Here is a 16,749-nt window from a genome sequence, read left to right as displayed (position 1 = left end):
ACCACAGCCAGCTGGGTATGATGTCCCCGTTGGACCACAGCCAGCTGGGTATGATGTCCCTGTTGGACCACAGCCAGCTGGGTATGATGTCCCTGTTGGACCACAGCCAGCTGGGTATGATGTCCCTGTTGGACCACAGCCAGCTGGGTATGATGTCCCTGTTGGACCACAGCCAGCTGGGTATGATGTCCCTGTTGGACCACAGCCAGCTGGGTATGATGTCCCTGTTGGACCGTAGCCAGCTGGGTATGATGTCCCTGTTGGACCGTAGCCAGCTGGGTATGATGTCCCTGTTGAACCGTAGCCAGCTGGGTATGATGTCCCTGTTGGACCGTAGCCAGCTGGGTATGACGTCCCTGTTGGACCGTAGCCAGCTGGGTATGATGTCCCCTTTGGACCACAGCCAGCTGGGTATGATGTCCCTGTTGGACCGTAGCCAGCTGGGTATGATGTCCCTGTTGGACCGTAGCCAGCTGGGTATGATGTCCCCGTTGGACCACAGCCAGCTGGGTATGATGTCCCTGTTGGACCACAGCCAGCTGGGTATGATGTCCCTGTTGGACCACAGCCAGCTGGGTATGATGTCCCCATTGGACCACAGCCAGCTGGGTATGATGTCCCTGTTGGACCACAGCCAGCTGGGTATGATGTCCCCGTTGGACCACAGCCAGCTGGACATGATGTCCCTGTTGGGCCGTAGCCAGCTGGGTATGATGTCCCCGTTGGACCGTAGCCAGCTGGGTATGATGTCCCTGTTGGACCACAGCCAGCTGGGTATGATGTCCCCATTGGACCACAGCCAGCTGGGTATGATGTCCCTGTTGGACCACAGCCAGCTGGGTATGATGTCCCCGTTGGACCACAGCCAGCTGGACATGATGTCTCTGTTGGGCCGTAGCCAGCTGGGTATGATGTCCCCGTTGGACCGTAGCCAGCTGGGTATGATGTCCCTGTTGGACCACAGCCAGCTGGGTATGATGTCCCTGTTGGACCGTAGCCAGCTGGGTATGATGTCCCTGTTGGACCGTAGCCAGCTGGGTATGATGTCCCCGTTGGACCGTAGCCAGCTGGGTATGATGTCCCTGTTGGACCACAGCCAGCTGGGTATGATGTCCCTGTTGGACCACAGCCAGCTGGGTATGATGTCCCTGTTGGACCACAGCCAGCTGGGTATGATGTCCCTGTTGGACCACAGCCAGCTGGGTATGATGTCCCTGTTGGGCCGTAGCCAGCTGGGTATGATGTCCCTGTTGAACCACAGCCAGCTGGGTATGATGTCCCTGTTGGACCACAGCCAGCTGGGTATGATGTCCCTGTTGGACCACAGCCAGCTGGGTATGATGTCCCTGTTGGACCGTAGCCAGCTGGGTATGATGTCCCTGTTGGACCGTAGCCAGCTGGGTATGATGTCCCTGTTGGACCGTAGCCAGCTGGGTATGATGTCCCTGTTGGACCACAGCCAGCTGGGTATGATGTCCCTGTTGGACCGTAGCCAGCTGGGTATGATGTCCCTGTTGTACCGTAGCCAGCTGGGTATGATGTCCCCGTTGGACCACAGCCAGCTGGACATGATGTCCCTGTTGGGCCGTAGCCAGCTGGGTATGATGTCCCCGTTGGACCGTAGCCAGCTGGGTATGATGTCCCTGTTGGACCGTAGCCAGCTGGGTATGATGTCCCCGTTGGACCGTAGCCAGCTGGGTATGATGTCCCTGTTGGACCGAAGCCAGCTGGGTATGATGTCCCTGTTGAACCGTAGCCAGCTGGGTATGATGTCCCTGTTGGACCGTAGCCAGCTGGGTATGATGTCCCTGTTGGACCGTAGCCAGCTGGGTATGATGTCCCTGTTGGACCACAGCCAGCTGGGTATGATGTCCCTGTTGGACCGTAGCCAGCTGGGTATGATGTCCCTGTTGGACCACAGCCAGCTGGGTATGATGTCCCTGTTGGGCCGTAGCCAGCTGGGTATGATGTCCCTGTTGAACCACAGCCAGCTGGGTATGATGTCCCTGTTGGACCACAGCCAGCTGGGTATGATGTCCCTGTTGGACCACAGCCAGCTGGGTATGATGTCCCTGTTGGACCGTAGCCAGCTGGGTATGATGTCCCTGTTGGACCGTAGCCAGCTGGGTATGATGTCCCTGTTGGACCACAGCCAGCTGGACATGATGTCCCTGTTGGGCCGTAGCCAGCTGGGTATGATGTCCCCGTTGGACCGTAGCCAGCTGGGTATGATGTCGCTGTTGGACCACAGCCAGCTGGGAATGATGTCCCCGTTGGACCGTAGCCAGCTGGGTATGATGTCCCCGTTGGACCGTAGCCAGCTGGGTATGATGTCCCCGTTGGACCGTAGCCAGCTGGGTATGATGTCCCTGTTGGACCACAGCCAGCTGGGTATGATGTCCCTGTTGGACCACAGCCAGCTGGGTATGATGTCCCTGTTGGACCACAGCCAGCTGGGTATGATGTCCCTGTTGGACCACAGCCAGCTGGGTATGATGTCCCTGTTGGACCGTAGCCAGCTGGGTATGATGTCCCTGTTGGACCGTAGCCAGCTGGGTATGATGTCCCTGTTGGACCGTAGCCAGCTGGGTATGATGTCCCCGTTGGACCACAGCCAGCTCTATGAGTTCTATCAAAGAGTTTCATAAACATGTCCTTCAGTTGAAACTTTTGTCCCTGGAGTCTATTTTCCCCCCACAATGGATTACAACTACAACTTAATGGGGATATACATGCTGCTGTCCAGAGGAACGAAAGCACAGAAGAATAACTTCCTCATCTTTTAAAGTGTGTTATCTTGATCCAATGAATATATTTCCTGGTATATATTTCCTGGTATCTCTTTAATAGATACCAGACAAGATAATCACTATCATAAAATATATTAATTAAAAATGACTAAAATATAAATGTATATATGCATGTTATCTAGTCACTAGTTATAAACAAATATATTCACATTATCTATTTACTTTACATATCAACATGGCTGTTCGCCCCTCTGGGTTCTACTCGTTCATGTAGAACTCACGTAGTTCTAATCTATCACTAGTCATTAACACCTCTGGGTTCTACTCGTTCACGTAGAACTAACGTAGTTCTAATCTATCACTAGTCATTAACACCTCTGAGTTCTGTCCGTTCATGTAGAGCTGAGGCAGATCTTGGAGGGTCTCCGAGGATACATCTTTATCCAGGGTCCCGGTGACGAGTTGAGGGAAGGCAGAGAACATCAGGTTGAAGAAGATCAGATACCACTGGTCTATCATGGCTGACCCAGAGAAACCACAGTAGAACTGGTACCAGAAGATCAGTGCTACGAACATCTGGGGAGGACAGAGAGGGAGAGGAAGAGAGAGAGAGAGAAGGAGAGAGGTAGGGAGGGGGAGAGGAAGGAGAGAGAGAGGGAAGGAGAGAGAGAGGGAGATGGGGAGAGGAAGAGAGGGAGGGAGAGAGAGAGAGAGGGGAGAGAGAGGAGAGAGAGAGAGAGAGAGAGAGAGGAGAGAGAGAAGAGAGAGAGAGAGAGAAGGAGAGAGGAGGAGAGGTAGGGAGGGGGAGAGGAAGGAGAGAGAGAGGAGAGAGAGAGAGGAAGGAGAGAGAGGGAGGGAGAGAGAGAGAGAGAGGGGGGAGAGAGAGAGAGAGAGAGAGAGGGAGAAAAGGAAGGAGAGAGAGAGGGAGAGGGGGAGAGGAAGGGGGAAGGAGAGAGAGAGGGAGAAGAAGGGGGGAAGGAGAGATAGAGGGAGCAAGAGGGGGAGGGGAAGAGAGGGAAGGAGAGAGAGGGGGGAGAGGGAGGGAGAGGGGGAGAGGAAGGGGGAGGGAGAGGGGGAGAGGAAGGGGGAGGGAGAGGGGGAGAGGAAGAGGGGGAAGGAGAGAGAGAGGGAGGGAAAGGGGGAGAGAAAGAGGGAGAAGGAGAGAGAGAGAGGGATGGAGAGGAAGAGGGAGGGAGAGAGAGAGGGAGGGAAAGGGGGAGAGGAAGAGGGAGAAGGAGAGAGAGAGAGGGATGGAGAGGAAGAGGGAGGGAGAGAGAAGGAGAGAGGTAGGGAGGTTACAGGTATAACACTCAGAAACATTCAGATATATTCATACATTCATACATTCCTGTACCTGTATCGGGCTGCCACTCGAAATAATAATATAACAAAGATCAGAATTAACCGTTATGTAATATTCTGTATGCAAGGAAAATAAAAACAAATGCTGTCAGTAAGACGACACTCAGCGAGCTGTATAGGGCCACAACACAACTAATTGGCTCAAACACATTCAGGAGGAAAGAAATTCCACAATTTAACAAGGCACACCTGTTAATTGAAATGCATTCCAGGTGACTACCTCATGAAACTGGTTGAGAGAATGCCAAGAGCGTGCAAAGCTGTCATCAAGGCAAACTTTGAAGAATTTGTTTAACCCTTTTTTTTTGGTTACTACATGATTCCATATGTGTTATTTCATAGTGTTGATGTCTTCACTATTATTTTACAATGTAGAAAACAGAAACCCTGGAATGAGGAGGTGAGTCCAAACTGTTGACTGGTGCTGTGTGTGTTGCCTTGTTTTTCTGAACGGTGCTGTACTTCTCTTCTGAAGCTGAAACCAGTTTGATAAACACGATGATGTAGCCATGTCTCTATCCGCCTTATATTTCTGAACCGCTGAAATCAAATCAAAACTTGGTGGAGATTTCAACCAACATTCCCCCCCAAAAATCTATATACACTTTATGAAGGCTGTCTGTCTTAACGGATATTGCTGTAGTACAAGCAAGACACAGTCTACGCATTGGACCAAAACTAACAGGGTTTTGTGTGATGTCATCTTCATTAGTTACGCTGCCACAGCCAGAGTTGCTGAAAAAATACTGCCTCCCAATAGCCAACGTTTGCCCATTAAATCGCTACTGACTGGCTGTCTGTATCTGGCTTGTTGATATACTGTGTACGTATAGCTTGTCTAAATAGCAGCATGCAGGCTAACTCCCCTCCTGGAAAAAAAATTACAAATTGCCAGATTGCCTGTTGTGTCGTTTGCTTTGATTACTGTTCCAGACAAAAGAACTACAAAACGGTAGCGGAGTCACTGAGTCACGGAGTCCCGAGTCGCGGAGTCACGGAGTCCCCGAGTCACGGAGTCCCCGAGTCACGGAGTCCCCGAGTCACGGAGTCCCCGAGTCACGGAGTCCCCGAGTCACGGAGTCCCCGAGTCCCGGAGTCCCCGAGTCACGGAGTCCCCGAGTCACGGAGTCCCCGAGTCACGGAGTCCCCGAGTCCCAGAGTCACCGAGCGCTGAGTCATTGAGTCATTGAGTCACGGAGTCATTGAGCGCTGAGCAGCAATTGAAAGGACTCAGAGAGGGGGGGGAAGAGCCCAGCGAATCCACACGGGGACATCATATCTTCAGAGAACATTCCAGAAGCGCAGCTCATTTATCAAGCCTGATGATGTTGGCTGTTTCATGTCTGTTTATTCAACGTTCTTTATGACGAGGATCTGTTCTGTATGTGAACCTGTATAACTATGTACAGTCGAACATTCAATACCTGATCGCCATATTAAGCCAAGTTGATTTAGTGTAGGTTGTTAAAAACAGGGCCAAAAATACACATACAGTTGAAGTCGGAAGTTTACATTCACCTTCGCCAAATACATTTAAACTCAGTTTTTCACAATTCCTGACATTTATTCCTAGTAAAAATTCCTTGTCTTAGGTCAGTTAGGATCACCACTTTAAGAATGTGAAATGTCAGAATAATAGTAGAGAGAATGATTTAATTCAGCTCTTCTTTCTTTCATCACATTCCCAGTGGGTCAGAAGTTTACATACACTCAATTAGTATTTGGTGGCATTGCCTTTAAATTGTTTAACTTGGGTCAAACGTTTCGGGTTGCCTTCCACAAGCTTCCCACAATAAGTTGGGTGAATTTTGGCCCATTCCTCCTGACAGAACTGGTGTAACGGAGTCAGGTTTGTAGGCCTCCTTGCTTGCACAAGCTTTTTCAGTTCTGCCCACAAATTTTCTATAGGATTGAGGTCAGGGCTTTGTGATGGCCACTCCAACATCCTGACTTTGTTGTCCTTAAGCCATTTTGCCACAACTTTGGAAGTATGCTTGGGGTCATTGTCCATTTGGAAGACCCATTTGCGACCAACCTTTAACTTCCTGACTGATGTCTTGAGATGTTGCTTCAATATATCCACCTAATTTTCCTACCTCATGATGCCATCTATTTTGTGAAGTGCACCAGTCCCTCCTGCAGCAAAGCACCCCCACAACATGATGCTGCCACCCCCGTGCTTCATGGTTAGGATTGTGTTTTTCGGCTTGCAAGCCTCCCCCTTTTTCCTCCAAACATAACGATGGTCATTATGGCCAAACAGTTCTATTTTTGTTTTATCAGACCAGAGGACACTTCTCCAAAAAGTACTATCTTTGTCCCCATGTGCAGTTGCAAACCGTAGTCTGGCTTTTTTATGGCAGTTTTGGAGCAGTGGCTTCTTCCATGCTGAGCGGCCTTTCAGGTTATGTCGATATAGGACTCGTTTTACTGTGGATATAGATACTTTTGTACCTGTTTCCTCCAGCATCTTCACAAGGTCCTTTGCTGTTGTTCTGGGTTTGATTTGCACTTTTCGCACCAAAGTACGTTCATCTCTAGGAGACAGAACGCGTCTCCTTCCTGAGCGGTATGACGGCTGCGTGGTCCCATGGTGTTTATACTTGCGTACTATTGTTTGTACAGATGAACATGGTACCTTCAGGCGTTTGGAAATTGCTCCCAAGGATGAACCAGACTTGTGGAGGTCTACATTTTTCTTCTGAAGTCTTGGCTGATTTATTTTGATTTTCCCATGATGTCAAGCAAAGAGGCACTGAGTTTGAAGGTAGGCCTTGAAATACATCCACAGGAACACCTCCAATTGACTCAAATTATGTCAATTAGCCTATCAGAAGCTTCTAAAGACATGACATCATTTTCTGGAATTTTCCAAGCTGTTTATTAAAGGCCCAGTCAACTTAGTGTATGTAAACTTCTGACCCACTGGAATTGTGATACAGTGAATTATAAGTGAAATAATCTGTCTGTAAACAATTGTTGGAAAAATGACTTGTGTCATGAACAAAGTAGATGTTCTAACCGACTTGCCAAAACTATAGTTCGTTAACAAGAAATGTGTGGAGTGGTTGAAAAACAAGTTTTAATGACTCCAAACTAAGTGTATGTTAAACGTCCGACTTCAACTGTACGATATGTTGGGTTGATATGGCGATCAGGTATTAATCTTTATCGGAGTGGGACAGCAGAACCTTTTGAACCCTGTATTTAGCTGAAATCTTGTGTATTTTATTCCTCATGTTACTATTTTTAATAATAATTGTTTTAGGCGGGCTTTAGGGGGGCTCATAAGCAAGCATTTCACAGTAACGTTTACACAAATTGTATTCGGAGCATGTGACAAACACAATTTGATTTTGATTTAACCTTGTTTAAAAATGTTGGTGGTTGGCAAAAGTGTGATTCAGTGCACACTACGTATCTATGGATCGGCCCAATCATTAGCTCAATACGACCTAATGGTTACGAGATAATCAATTAAATAATCAATTAAAAAAATACATCAAATTTGGTATTTGATTAAATGTTTATTCAGGACATATGTTTATATTCCTTAAATCAATAAGAGCTAACTTAAAGGGTTGGAATGAGGTGCTGGGAAGCTCTTAAAGGACAACACACACACCGTGCCGACCAATAGCAGCAGATGGTCATCCTCTGACCACCAAACATCAGCCGTCTGTTCATTTCCTGGTTATTCTACATGTTGAATCCCCACTATTCTACATGTTGAATCTCCACTGTTCATTTCCTGGTTATTCTACATGTTGAATCCCCACTGTTCATTTCCTGGTTATTCTACATGTTGAATCCCCACTGTTCATTTCCTGGTTATTCTACATGTTGAATCCCCACGGTTCATTTCCTGGTTATTCTACATGTTGAATCCCCACTGTTCATTTCCTGGTTATTCTACATGTTGAATCCCCACTGTTCATTTCCTGGTTATTCTACATGTTGAATCCCCACTGTTCATTTCCTGGTTATTCTACATGTTGAATCCCCACTGTTCATTTCCTGGTTATTCTACATATTGAATCTCCACTGTTCATTTCCTGGTTATTCTACATGTTGAATCCCCACTGTTCATTTCCTGGTTGTTCTACATGTTGAATCTCCACTGTTCATTTCCTGGTTATTCTACATGTTGAATCTCCACTGTTCATTTCCTGGTTATTCTACATGTTGAATCCCCACTGTTCTACATGTTGAATCTCCACTGTTCATTTCCTGGTTGTTCTACATATTGAATCTCCACGGTTCATTTCCTGGTTATTCTACATGTTGAATCTCCACTGTTCATTTCCTGGTTATTCTACATGTTGAATCCCCACGGTTCATTTCCTGGTTATTCTACATATTGAATCCCCACTGTTCATTTCCTGGTTATTCTACATGTTGAATCCCCACTGTTCTACCCCCAGCAGACGATCGCAAGGCCAACCATTACTTTTAGTTGTGTGTGTGTGTGTGTGTGTGTGTGTGTGTGTGTGTGTGTGTGTGTGTGTGTGTGTGAGACTCACAGCGTTCTTGTAGAAGAAGTACAGTATCATGTTGGCCAGTCTGGAGTAACACCAGTGGCCATGGACCAGCAGGAGCTTCTGAAGGTTCCGGAACCGCGGAAGGGCAAAGTCACTAGCCATCACAGCCTGTAGAGACACACACATACTCAGAGAGAGAACGACACAGAGACGACAGATGTAAGGACATTTCCATAGATAACTGCTGTTTTGGGATGTTTTAGTGTGTGTGTGTGTGGGTGGGGGGGGGGTCGCGAGCTTTGAACCAGTGCTTTTCGGGGGTTGCGAAGACATTGCAGATTTTAGGATCTAGTTTCAACCTCCTATCAAATGTATGACCATATTAGAGACACATATTTCCCTCAGATTACACAGCCCCCCCCCCCCCCCACCCCCGAAGAATTCCAAAACAAATCCAATTTTGATAACCTCCCATACAGTTGAAGTCGGAAGTTTACATACACCTTAGCCAAATACATTTAAACTCAGTTTTTCACAATTCCTGACATTTAAGTTCTCCTGCTCCTTCTCCCCCCTCTGTGTGGTTCTCCTTCTCCCCCCTCTGTGTGGTTCTCCTGCTCCCCCCTCTGTGGTTCTCCTTCTCCCCCCTCTGTGTGGTTCTCCTTCTCCCCCCTCTGTGTGGTTCTCCTGCTCCCCCCTCTGTGGTTCTCCTACTTCTCTCCCCCTCCCCTGTCTCCCCCTCTCCATCCCCCCCCGCATCACGGCCCCGTTTCTCCTTACCTGCATGCCCTCCTGTCCTGAGATGCCGACGCCCACATCAGCCACCTGAATCATGCTGACATCATTAGCACCATCACCTGAGATTAATGGGAGGGAGAGAGAGGGAGGGAGGGAGAGGGGGAGGGAGGGAGAGGGGGAGGGAGGGGAGAGAAGGAGAGGGGGAGGGAGAAGGGGAGAGAGAGGGGAGAGAATGAGGGAGAGAATGAGGGAGGGAGAGAATGAGGGAGGGACAGAATGAGGGAGGAAGGGGAGGAGGGAGAGGGAGGAGAGGGAGGGAGAGGAGAGGGAGGAGAGAGAGAGGGAGGATAGAGAGAGGAGAGAGGAGATTGAGGGAGAGGAGAGAGAGGGAGGAGTGAGAGGAAGGAGAGGGAGGGAGAGGAGAGGGAGGAGAGAGAGGGAGGAGAGGGAGGGAGAGGAGAGGGAGGAGAGAGAGGGAGGAGAGGGAGGGAGAGGAGAGGGAGGAGAGAGAGAGAGACACTCAGTAAGAGGTGCTAGCAGCTCAAACCCCTTGTCCTCTGTACTCCACCTTAGTGCTAAAACAGCAACGACAGAAAAACAACTGAGCTTCCCAACTGCACCAGCATCACCACCACCAGCATCACCACCACCAGCATCACCACCACCAGCATCACCACCACCAGCATCACCACCACCAGCAGTAACAGTCAGTAAACAGAGGAAGACCCCCACCAGCAGTAACAGTCAGTAAACAGAGGAAGACCCCCACCAGCAGTAACAGTCAGTAAACAGAGGAAGACCCCCACCAGCAGTAACAGTCAGTAAACAGAGGAAGACCCCCACCAGCAGTAACAGTCAGTAAACAGAGGAAGACCACCACCAGCAGTAACAGTCAGTAAACAGAGGAAGACCCCCACCAGCAGTAACAGTCAGTAAACAGAGGAAGACCCCCACCAGCAGTAACAGTCAGTAAACAGGGGAAGACCCCCACCAGCAGTAACAGTCAGTAAACAGGGGAAGACCCCCACCAGCAGTAACAGTCAGTAAACAGAGGAAGACCCCCACCAGCAGTAACAGTCAGTAAACAGAGGAAGACCCCCACCAGCAGTAACAGTCAGTAAACAGAGGAAGACCCCCACCAGCAGTAACAGTCAGTAAACAGAGGAAGACCCCCACCAGCAGTAACAGTCAGTAAACAGAGGAAGACCCCCACCAGCAGTAACAGTCAGTAAACAGAGGAAGACCCCCACCAGCAGTAACAGTCAGTAAACAGAGGAAGACCTCAGTAAGTCACAGTTCTATTTTCCATGGTCAGCTCTAATACCCTACCGCTTCATAGAGGAAACGGCGCCCTGCCACGAAGGTTACTGTACTTAGGTTACTGTACCAGACAGCTGGTGTATGTGGTGGGAGAATACAGGAAATTACAAAGAGTACATGAATTTGATGTGTACTGTAGCAGCTGATATACTGTACTGGTACACAACACTTTGATCTACCAATCACCTACTGAGAACAACTGCTAAGTCAATAACTCTGACTAACAGCTGGGATTTCATGAAAATAATGCATCTTGTAATTGGTTAGAAAATTACTTGACACAACATGCTTTTTCCAATATTATATTGTGTATGCTAATGTTATGTGTATATATATTATATTGTGTATGCTATTAAATATACACACAAGTGCAATCGGAAAGTATTCAGACCCCTTTACTTTTTCCACATTTTGTTAAGTTACTGCCTTATTCTAAAATTGACTAAATTGTCCCCCCCCCCCAATCTACACACAATATCCCATAATGACAAAGGAAGAAATATTTTTTTTAATTTTTTATAATTTATTTTTTTAAATCAATAAATGAAATATCACATTTAATAAGTATTCAGACCCTTTACTCAGTATTTTGTTAAAGCACCTTTGGCAGCGATTACAGCCTCGAGTCTTCTTGGGTATGACACTACAAGCTTGGCACACCTGTATTTGGGGAGTTTCTCCCATTCTTCTCTGCAGACCCTCTCAAGCTCTGTCAGGTTGGATGGGGAGCGTTGCTGCACAGCTATTTTCAGGTCTCTCCAGAGATGTTTGATCGGGTTCAAGTACGGGCTCTGGCTGGGCCACTCAAGGACATTCAGAGACTTGTCCCGAAGCCATTCCTGCGTTGTCTTGGCTGTGTGCTTAGGGTCGTTGTCCTGTTGGAAGGTGAACCTTCGCCCCAGTCTAAGGTCCTGAGCGCTCTGGAGCAGGTTTTCATCAAGGACCTCTCTGTACTGTGCTCCATTCATCTTTACCTCGATCCTGACTAGTCTCCCAGTCCCTGCTGCTGAAAAACCTCCCTACAGCATGATGCTGCCACCACCATGCTTCACTGTAGGGATGGTGCCATGTTGCCTTCAGATGTGATGCTTGACATTCAGGCCAAAGAGTTCAGTCTTGGTTTCATCAGACCAGATTATCTTGTTTCTCATGGTCTGATAGTCTTTAGGTTCCTTTTGGCAAACTCCAAGCGGGCTGTTGTGTGCCTTTTACTGTCTGGCCACTCTACCATAAAGGCCTGATTAGTAGAGTGCTGCAGAGATGGTTGTCCTTCTGGAAGGTTCTCCCATCTCCACAGAGGAACTCTGGAGCTCTGTCAGAGTGACCATCGGGTTGTTGGTCACCTCCCTGACCAAGGCCCTTCTCTCCCGATTGCTCAGTTTGCCCGTTCGGCCAGCACTAGGAAGAGTCTTGGTGGTTCCAAACTTCTTCCATTTAAGAATCATTTTTTATAAATTAGCAACATTTTTCGCTTTGTCATCATGGGGTATTGTGTGTAGATTGCTGAGGATTTTCTTATTTTATTTAATCCATTTTAGAATAAGGCTGTAACATAAGAAAAATACCGGTCAAAAGTTTGGACACACCTACTCATTCAATGTTTTTTTTTTTTTTTTTTTTACTATTTTCTACACTGTAGAATAATAGTATCGACATCAAAACTATGAAATAACACATAAGGAATCATCTAGTAACCAAAAAAAGTGTTAAACAAATCCAAATATATTTTATAATTGAGATTCTTGAAAGGAGCCACCCTTTGCCTTGATGACAGCTTTACACACTCTTGGTATTCTCTCAACCAGCTTCACCTGGAATGCATTTCCAACAGTCTTGAAGGAGTTCCCCCATATGCTGAGCACTTGTTGGCTGGTTTTCCTTCACTCTGCGGTCCAACTCATCCCAAACCATCTCAATTGGGTTGAGGTCAGGTGATTGTGGAGGCTAGGTCATCTGATGCAGCACTCTGGGTCTTCCTTCCTGTGGTGGTTCTCATGAGAGCTAGTTTCATCATAGCACTTGATGGTTTTTGCGACTGCACTTGAAGAAACTTTCAAAGTTCTTAAAATTTTTCGCATTGTCTGACCTTCATGTCTTAAAGTAATGATGGACTGTCGTTTCTCTTCGCTTATTTGAGCTGTTCTTGCCATAATATGGACTTGGTGTTTTACCAAATAGGGCTATCTTCTGTATACCACCCCTGCCTTTTCACAACACAACTGATTGGCTCAAACACATTAAGGAGAAAAGAAATTCCACAAATTAACTTTTAACAAGGCACACCTGTGAATTGAAATGCATTCCAGGTGACTGCCTCATGAAGCTGGTTGAGAGAATGCCAAGAGTGTGCAAAGCTGTCATCAAAGCAAAGGGTGGCTACTTTGAAGAATATAAAATATATGTTGATTTGTTTAGCACTTTTTTGGTTACTACATGATTCCATGTGCTATTTCATGGTTTTGATGTCTTCACTATTATTCTACAATGTAGAAAATAGCAAAAATAAAGAAAAAACATTGAATGATTAGGTGTGTCACTGTAACCGTTGAAGATTCAATAAAAAAACTTTGTTGAACTAGACTGGCACCTACCTATGGCCAGCGTTGAGGAACTAGACTGGCACCTACCTATGGCCAGCGTTGTTGAACTAGACTGGCACCTACCTATGGCCAGCGTTGAGGACCTAGACTGGAACCTACCTATGGCCAGCGTTGAGGAACTGGACTGGCACCTACCTATGGCCAGCGTTGAGGAACTAGACTGGCACCTACCTACGGCCAGCGTTGAGGAACTAGACTGGCACCTACCTATGGCCAGCGTTGAGGACCTAGACTGGCACCTACCTATGGCCAGCGTTGAGGAACTAGACTGGCACCTACCTATGGCCAGCGTTGAGGAACTGGACTGGCACCTACCTATGGCCAGCGTTGAGGACCTAGACTGGCACCTACCTATGGCCAGCGTTGAGGAACTAGACTGGCACCTACCTATGGCCAGCGTTGAGGAACGTTGAGGAACTAGACTGGCACCTACCTATGGCCAGCGTTGAGGAACTAGACTGGCACCTACCTATGGCCAGCGTTGTTGAACTAGACTGGCACCTACCTATGGCCAGCGTTGAGGAACTGGACTGGCACCTACCTATGGCCAGCGTTGTTGAACTAGACTGGCACCTACCTATGGCCAGCGTTGAGGACCTAGACTGGCACCTACCTATGGCCAGCGTTGAGGAACTAGACTGGCACCTACCTATGGCCAGCGTTGTTGAACTAGACTGGCACCTACCTATGGCCAGCGTTGTTGAACTAGACTGGCACCTACCTATGGCCAGCGTTGAGGACCTAGACTGGCACCTACCTATGGCCAGCGTTGAGGAACTAGACTGGCACCTACCTATGGCCAGCGTTGAGGAACTAGACTGGCACCTACCTATGGCCAGCGTTGAGGAACTAGACTGGCACCTACCTATGGCCAGCATTGAGGAACTAGACTGGCACCTACCTATGGCCAGCGTTGTTGAACTAGACTGGCACCTACCTATGGCCAGCGTTGAGGACCTAGACTGGCACCTACCTATGGCCAGCGTTGAGGAACTGGACTGGCACCTACCTATGGCCAGCGTTGAGGAACTAGACTGGCACCTACCTATGGCCAGCGTTGTTGAACTAGACTGGCACCTACCTATGGCCAGCGTTGAGGAACTAGACTGGCACCTACCTATGGCCAGCGTTGAGGAACTAGACTGGCACCTACCTATGGCCAGCGTTGAGGAACGTTGAGGAACTAGACTGGCACCTACCTATGGCCAGCGTTGAGGAACTAGACTGGCACCTACCTATGGCCAGCGTTGAGGAACTAGACTGGCACCTACCTATGGCCAGCGTTGTTGAACTAGACTGGCACCTACCTATGGCCAGCGTTGAGGAACTAGACTGGCACCTACCTATGGCCAGCGTTGAGGAACTAGACTGGCACCTACCTATGGCCAGCGTTGTTGAACTAGACTGGCACCTACCTATGGCCAGCGTTGAGGAACTGGACTGGCACCTACCTATGGCCAGCGTTGAGGAACTGGACTGGCACCTACCTATGGCCAGCGTTGAGGAACGTTGAGGAACTAGACTGGCACCTACCTATGGCCAGCGTTGAGGACCTAGACTGGCACCTACCTATGGCCAGCGTTGAGGACCTAGACTGGCACCTACCTATGGCCAGCGTTGAGGAACTAGACTGGCACCTACCTATGGCCAGCGTTGAGGAACTAGACTGGCACCTACCTATGGCCAGCGTTGAGGACCTAGACTGGCACCTACCTATGGCCAGCGTTGAGGAACTAGACTGGCACCTACCTATGGCCAGCGTTGAGGAACTAGACTGGCACCTACCTATGGCCAGCGTTGAGGACCTAGACTGGCACCTACCTATGGCCAGCGTTGAGGACCTAGACTGGCACCTACCTATGGCCAGCGTTGAGGAACTAGACTGGCACCTACCTATGGCCAGCGTTGTTGAACTAGACTGGCACCTACCTATGGCCAGCGTTGTTGAACTAGACTGGCACCTACCTATGGCCAGCGTTGAGGAACTAGACTGGCACCTACCTATGGCCAGCGTTGAGGACCTAGACTGGCACCTACCTATGGCCAGCGTTGAGGAACTAGACTGGCACCTACCTACGGCCAGCGTTGAGGAACTAGACTGGCACCTACCTATAGCCAGCGTTGAGGAACTAGACTGGCACCTACCTACGGCCAGCGTTGAGGAACGTTGAGGAACTAGACTGGCACCTACCTATGGCCAGCGTCATGACCTTCAGTTTGTTCCGGACCAGTTTAACCACCATACTCTTCTGCAGCGGCGTGGAGCGACAGCAGAGGACTGACCGACAGCTCCTCGCCACCGCCAGGAACTTCTCATCTAGGCTGCTGTCCAGCGCGTAGGCCAGCGTCCGCCCGTCAATCACCAAACCCAGCCGGTGCACCAGGAAGGACTGGGTCTGGGAGGAGGAGGAGGAAGGAGGAGGAGGGGGGAAGGAGTAGGCGGGAGCGTAGTCTTTCTGAAAGGATCTGGAAGGATCCGAGGACAGGAACTTAGCCTGGATGTAGTGTAGACTCTCCTCTAGAAGGACTGCCATCGCCTCCTGTTGCAGAGACCGACAGAGAGAGAGAGAGAGAGAGAGAGAGAGAGAGAGAGAGAGAGAGAGAGAGAGAGAGAGAGAGAGAGAGAGAGAGAGAGGGAGAGAGAGAGACAGGCAGAGAAAGAAAGAGAGGGAGAGAGGGACAGGCAGAGAGGGGGAGAGAGAGACAGGCAGAGAGGGGGAGAGAGAGACAGGCAGAGAGGGGGAGAGAGAGACAGGCAGAGAGGGGGAGAGAGAGACAGGCAGAGAGGGGGAGAGAGAGACAGGCAGAGAGGGGGAGAGAGAGACAGGCAGAGAGGGGGAGAGAGAGACAGGCAGAGAGGGGGAGAGAGAGACAGGCAGAGAGGGGGGAGAGAGACGGGCAGAGAGGGGGGAGAGAGACGGGCAGAGAGGGGGAGAGAGACGGGCCGAGAGGGAGAGCGAGACGGGCAGAGAGGGAGAGAGAGTCGGGCAGAGAGGGAGAGACAGGCAGAGAGGGGGAGAGAGAGACAGGCAGAGAGGGGAGAGAGAGACAGGCAGAGAGGGGGAGAGAGAGACAGGCAGAGAGGGGGAGAGAGAGACAGGCAGAGAGGGGGAGAGAGAGACAGGTAAAGAGGGGGAGAGAGACAGGCAGAGAGGGGGAGAGAGACAGGCAGAGAGGGGGAGAGAGACGGAGAGAGGGGGAGAGAGACGGAGAGAGGGGGAGAGAGACGGAGAGAGGGGGAGAGAGAGACGGGCAGAGGGGGAGAGAGAGAGGGGGGAGAGAGAGAGGGGGGAGAGAGAGACGGGCAGAGAGGGGGAGAGAGACGGGCAGAGAGGGGAGAGAGACGGGCAGAGAGGGGGAGAGAGACGGGCAGAGGGGGAGAGAGACGGGCAGAGGGGGAGAGAGAGACGGGCAGAGGGAGAGACAGGCATAGGGTCAGAGAGAGACAGACAGGGAGAGAGACAGGCATAGGGTCAGAGAGACAGACAGGGAGAGAGA

General features: G+C 49.5%; 1 protein-coding gene across 1 annotated transcript in view; it reads right to left on the bottom strand.

The window, feature by feature from the left end:
• The window catches only part of atp10a (ATPase phospholipid transporting 10A), a 144,998-nt gene that overhangs the window by 16,708 nt on the left and 111,541 nt on the right, over window positions 1-16,749 (bottom strand). Inside the window, exons 14-17 of the mRNA XM_029697368.1 lie at window positions 15,443-15,791; window positions 9,374-9,450; window positions 8,636-8,761; window positions 3,126-3,326 (exon numbers count right to left, since the gene is read on the bottom strand). Of these exons, the coding sequence (XP_029553228.1) occupies window positions 3,126-3,326; window positions 8,636-8,761; window positions 9,374-9,450; window positions 15,443-15,791 (753 nt within the window). The remainder of the gene's footprint in view (window positions 1-3,125; window positions 3,327-8,635; window positions 8,762-9,373; window positions 9,451-15,442; window positions 15,792-16,749) is intronic.

Source organism: Salmo trutta, chromosome 17, assembly GCF_901001165.1.
Source record: "Salmo trutta chromosome 17, fSalTru1.1, whole genome shotgun sequence".
NCBI lineage: Eukaryota > Metazoa > Chordata > Actinopteri > Salmoniformes > Salmonidae > Salmo > Salmo trutta.
This window is presented reverse-complemented; position numbering and strand designations above follow the sequence as displayed.